Source organism: Bremia lactucae (genome assembly GCF_004359215.1).
Source record: "Bremia lactucae strain SF5 chromosome Unknown BlacSF5_NotPlaced_178_SHOA01000114.1_533860bp, whole genome shotgun sequence".
NCBI lineage: Eukaryota > Oomycota > Peronosporomycetes > Peronosporales > Peronosporaceae > Bremia > Bremia lactucae.
The window spans coordinates 97,558-103,500 of NW_027152191.1; the positions used below are offsets into that span (position 1 = coordinate 97,558).

At 44.2% G+C, this 5,943-nt stretch overlaps 2 protein-coding genes across 2 annotated transcripts; one reads left to right on the plus strand and one right to left on the minus strand.

Moving 5' to 3' along the window:
* Positions 1–1,453: 1,453 nt before the first annotated feature.
* CCR75_007897 (uncharacterized protein) lies at positions 1,454–2,311 on the plus strand (the record flags this gene model as incomplete). The annotated part of the gene is made up of 1 exon (XM_067965953.1): positions 1,454–2,311. One exon carries the CDS (start codon positions 1,454–1,456, stop codon positions 2,309–2,311), a length of 858 nt encoding a protein of 285 aa, XP_067816568.1.
* Positions 2,312–2,684: 373 nt separating this feature from the next.
* CCR75_007896 (uncharacterized protein) lies at positions 2,685–3,422 on the minus strand (the record flags this gene model as incomplete). Its single annotated transcript, XM_067965952.1, has 1 exon — positions 2,685–3,422. One exon carries the CDS (start codon positions 3,420–3,422, stop codon positions 2,685–2,687), a length of 738 nt encoding a protein of 245 aa, XP_067816569.1.
* Between the last annotated feature and the right edge of the window lie 2,521 nt (positions 3,423–5,943).

Sequence of the window (5,943 nt, forward strand, 5' to 3'; positions counted from 1 at the left end):
CAATTAAAATGATATCTCTATAGATATCATTTAATATGTATTGCGAGCGTATCTTTATAGATACCTCGCGTAACTGATGACGCTAGCCGTCATCATGGATGACGCTGGGCGTCATCCCTCCTAATGTGAATGCACCCATGTGCATCACATCCACAAGGGTTGGTCACAAATGTGCACCACACCCGAGTGTTGGGTCTAATTACTATTATTTAGTAATTGACCGTCCCCTTAAGTACCAAATGTACTTAATGGGGACTGTGTAACATTAGGGCAACTCTAGCCCGTTACACCAGGTACACGTAAAAAAACAGCCTATATTAGTTGTGAAGGTGGCGTAACTCCACTGTAACGGAAATCACTCGTAATTTTTTTTCATCTTAGAATTTGACCTCTATGCTATTGGTTTTAAAAGCAAAACAAAACAAGGGATTTTGAAAACATTCTAAATATTCGATACGATTCAAATTTGCTTTTCCTTTTTATCAGTTGGCTATGTGCCGAGCAACATTACGTCTAAAATTACAAGCTTTCTCCGTGCGATTACATTTTGACCCCATCATAAATCTTCCTTTCCTACTGATGACTCCTACGAAGATGGTTGCCTCAAGACACGCTAAACATGGAAGTGGGTGTCATCCCATATGCTTCTGGCCAGCCGCTGCCGAACGTATATAGATTAAATCCCAGGAGGACAAAAACAGGGATATTTTTGAGCTTAAGAAAAGCAATATACCCAAATTGTCGTGGTAATGTTTGTTTATTAAATTGAATTTATATAACGGGATTTGCCATAAAGTTGCCGATCATTGTAGTGGGATAACCGACGATAGCGTGCTAATTATCTCGCGAACGTTTCATGTGGCGGCCAAATGCCATGACTTCGTGGCCAGCATAATGTTGGTAACATTCATGCCTTGAGCGGTCAAGCCAATTTTGCACCGTAACCCATTACATATCACAACTGTCAGCATAAGCCCATTTCCGACATCCTTCTAAAAAAAGCTCACGACGGGCAGACAACCATTCCATATCTAACTGCTGCGCCAGAAGACAAGGCCAATAATACGAGTGCTACGAGTAATCAAAAATATGAAAAATAAAATTAATTTCGATTTTAACATATAAATTAAAATTTTCATTAAGAACGTTATCAAGACTCTTAAATGCTTTATAATAAAAAATAGTCCACTCGTCTGACATGTTTTGCAAATAAGAGACGATTAATTTCCTTCCGGCTAAGTCAGAAGAAGCTCCGGAGTGTCGCACAGGGAATGAATTTTTCCTCATTAGATTACATCAGAATCAAGTTTGTGTGGTGCCAGATGTTTGGATGTCGCTGATCACCATTCGCATTGAGCCAGGCTAGACTTGTAGGCAAACTTTAAATCACAAAAAAATATTCAGTTCGCCATTATCTCGCATCGATACACTTCTCATTTTAAAATCTTGCGAAATGGGCTTGCGGCTCAAGTGCATTTTTGGCGCTGTGTCTGTACTGCTCCTGCTACTGCTCCTGATGGTCGCGACTTTTCACTTAATCAAATTGCTCGTGCAGTTTGTAACGATACAGTATATGCTGGTGTTCGGCACCATGGCGCTCATATGGTCATTCGTTGACAGGCGGCGACGACGTTACGCTTGGGGCTTCTACTCGTGCTCCTGTGTGCCTCAGGTGAATCCGTTAGGAAAGGTGTCGCAATTAAAAGGTGTGGAGGAAATAAAAGCCAAGATAAAAGACAACGGACATGATAAACAGGCACATGCGACTACTTCGAAGGCCCCCGAGTCGCATGAGGGGCCATTGATCCTGCTACATAAGGTTGTAGCGACCCTGCCGTCAGAGACCGAGTCTGAAGACGACGAGAGTGAAGGCACGAGGTTGAGCAATATCACTAAGACGCCAGTAAGGTCTTCATCAAGCCAAAGCATGAGCCTCGTTGATGTGTGCACAAACACAAATGGTGAGCTGGATTGGGGACAGACCGCGCGCCCTCGCTCTTTATCGGTAGAAGACGGTACTAGACCGAGTAAAGCGTTCGCCAGCGGAACAGATTTGCGGGGCCTATCTGCTGTTTCGAAGGATAGAAAACACAGAGTGCCGCCGAGACGACGTGTAGATTCTGGAATAACAGTAAATGGGAAGCCTATTGTGCGCTCTCGACGCGCGACATTTACGTCAAAGCCGGATGTGCACTCTTCAATGAGCCGACCAAGCGCTGAGTTGCTCGAAAATGCGCTGCACTCCGACGGATACTGGATTGGTGACTTTCGCGTACAGCGCCGTTTAATGTCGCACCGCAACAATTCGTAGGATGTTGAAAATGTTAAGTTATAATGCGCAACAGAAACTTTATTTTTGGGTAAAGGTATGTATGTTTTGTTGTGCTCGGCACACGAACGGTCATCGGGTCTGCCTCTTCTTCGCCTGTGTACTACACCAAGTGAGCGATTAGACTTGCTCCTTTGAACGTCTGCTTCTACTGCCTTAATAAAGACTTGCTGACGCCGCCACGGTCTAATGATGCCGGCATTAATTCTGCATAAATCGCGATGACAAATGAGCTGCGTATATCTGGCTAAACATCATATGGTTCTTTGTCTTTAACTCCAGCTTTTGCTTGTAGAATAACGGCATTAGTTCACCTCGCGTTAAATGTTTTGCGTCTCCATTGCTTGCAGCTCCACTACTGTTTGTATGTTGTGGTTGAAGGTGAAAGCGCGAGTGGCGAAGGAGTCATCACATCATATTGTATCGTGGAAGGAGTCACGCAAAGCGATTGGCTGCTGCCGGTCGTCGCTATCGGTGACGGCGACCACTTTGGTGGTCTCAGATCCGGTGAGTTCCACTCGTCAAATAAACACTTTCTTTTGGCCTGTCGTAGCAGAGTTGACCGATTTGGCAATGCAACCAATTGTTGTTCCGAGCACCGACGTAATGGTCGTTTAGAATTTATTAAGGGTGGCGCAGTCTGTAGCTTATCCAATTGGTGCTGCCGCTCCCGCAGCGTATAATGCCATCGAGCAGTCGTTTGTATGCAGCGTCGATGCACTGCGATTGATGGCGACGGCGTCATCATAAGCGACATTTTCTTTCTAATTGTGGCTGAACCCCCTCGTAACAGCTGAGCAGTTGACAGCGGCGTCTGCAGAATCTGATATTGTTTTTCATCTTCAAAAAAATCGTTGGCCCCAAAAAGCATTCTCGACGTGCTAGTGGCATTTTTCTGATGCGGCAATGGCGAGAAGTGCATAGGTTTCAGCTCTGCAAGCGTGTCAATGCTCCAGTCCAGCGTAGAGACACCACCTTTCTGCTCGGCCATTTCCGCCGATGGCATGTTAGCCATCGCCGCCGCAAAAGAAGGAAAGGATTCTCTGTCAATATCTTGCCCATCGAACGGGTTATTGCTGTGTTTAGTCGTCATCTGGTGTGCCGAAATAGAGCCACTTCCTCGATGGCAAAAGATTTAATATGTGATGCATAAAATGACATTCATTTTTTGACAATATTTCACGGGAATTTTCTTTTTATAAATGGGAACCGGTATTGTCACGGTGTTCCGTTACATAAATATTATTTCCAATGGTAGGCCGCTTGTAACGGTGCACCAAGTACTAGAAAACCTACACTGATTACAGTGAATGTAGGCGGGCACGTCTTAATGCGGTCACTGTAATGGGGCACACATCGGTTGGAAAAACCGTTGTTGTGGTCACATTTACTTTATAGGTAAAATACCCTTTTCCTATTCTAAAATAGTTAATTCCTTAATTCCCATTTATTATGGGTAACAGTTATGGTCGCCGCCAGATATAAATCTAGCGGTCAAAATCTATTTTAAATTAGCTAGGGTATGGTTTTAGATAAAATATTTACATAAAGTGCAGTTTCTTTTTTGATCTTAAAGCGTTTAGTGCCTTCCTAAGGCTTGCGCATCGATCTGTAAAAGAGATAGAAGCCTTTCTAAGAACTCAGGGAGTCGTACAAGCTATTAAAGATTAAGGAATCTAGTTCAAGGGATTCAGGGGCTCGTAGAACCAAGTGGCAACTAGTGCCCAAGAAATAATTCGTTCAACCCATTACTTCAATACAACTAAGTGACTCTCTGAGTCTGAAAGTCTTCCTCTGACTTTAGGAGCGATGTAACGGGGTGTATCGTTACATGAAATTAACACTCAAAGGTTGCTAATTAATATATTATCTAAAAGGTAGAGAATATTTGGAGAATATTACTTTATATAATAATGTTCACAAATACTTATCCATGATTAGGTATAGGCCATTATATCTATTTATCCCGCAGACTAATCAGCTGTAAACATAAACAAAGAGAGAGGTACAGATAAGATTTCAATTGCATGTTTAGTATTAGTTCATTATTAAGTTAGCAATAACAGATAGAAGAAAAGAAACTTAACTACATTTATGCAGTTTTCATCAAACCCTCTTTAAGGTAGTTGTCTTAAAGAGAAGTCTTCCTCTGCATGTACTAGTGTACGTGAAGTAACGTAAGGCACCACTCGCAACTGAAGCAGTGCGAAGTGGACTTGTACTGACGCAGGACAAGTCGTAGTGCCCCGTTACAAGCGAAGTAGCTCCGCTACAGCAACGCTCTACTTAGACACACACCCTAGCACAGCGAAGAAACGTTTAGACTGTCTTCTCTTGCGTGCAGTGAGGTAATTGTGGTTGGCGCCTTAGCGACCTCACCCAACATACTGTACTTTAGTAAAGTGTCGTCACGGGAGCGGTAATCCGGGTCCTCGTGCGCACTTACTTAGTGGGAAGTATTTTCAGACTGATTTATATTTAATCGTATTAAACATAACTACCTATTTTTACCAGTCAAAAATGGCATCTCTATAAATAACACTATTATGGATTGTGAGCGTTCCTTTCTAGATTCCTCGCGTAACGGGGATGACGCTAGCCATATTCTTTCCTAATGTGAATGCACCTATGTGCATCACATACAGAAGGGTTGGTGAAAAATGTGAACCACATCCGAATGGTGGATCTAATTACTTTATTAAGTAATCCCGTTAAGTACACTTGGTGTACTTAACGGGGACTGTGTTACATTAGGATAACTTTAGATCGTCACATGAGCGCTATAGACCAGCAGGGTGAAGGTCCGAAATTTTGAGATCTCAGGGACTATGCTACCCATTTGTTCGACAACTCTGAACTTAGGGGTAGCTTCAGAGTCCACGTCAGTAGGGCATCCCGCCCCTAATACGCTCCTGCATTTCCCGACCCCTCAGTGGTCGATGCAGAACTCATGCGTCTCGCACGCTGGTTCTTGCCATCGCCCTTGGAATGAGAGTCCTCTTGCTGGGCCTCTTTGCCCCAGCATGGATCCTGGCATATCAGCGAGCCACTAAGCACAATTTTAGCCGTCGACGTTGGCAGCCATGAAGGCATACCACGTGACGAGCTCATTGGTCTCTGAAATAAAAGAGAGCTATAGTCAGGACGACCACTGTCGCCTGCTGTTGGATCACTTCGGGAGACGAAAGGTATCCCTTCCGTCGCACCTGAAGCTAAGCTAAATCGCTTTAGCTACAGCGATGGCCTATTATGGCATCAGCTGTCACCTTGTGATCCCTTTAGAATCTATGTGCCTCATGACACAGATCTCAAGCTGATGATCCTTCACGAGCTCCATGATGCGCAATCTAGTGGGCATCTGGGCCGTAAAAGACATTCTTACGAGTGTCAGAGGAATTTTGGTGGCCACACCTATATAGATGGGTGGCCAACTATATTCGCTCTTGCGAACAGTGTCAGCGCATTAAGCCTGCACCGTCCAGCAGTGCGCCACTGAAGCCGCTACCGATTCCAACCAACTGTTGGAAGTCAGTAAGTCTGGACTTCATGTTTGGCATGCCGCCCGATCATAAGGGTCGGACAGGGCTAGTCGTCTTTGTAGACAGACTGAGCAA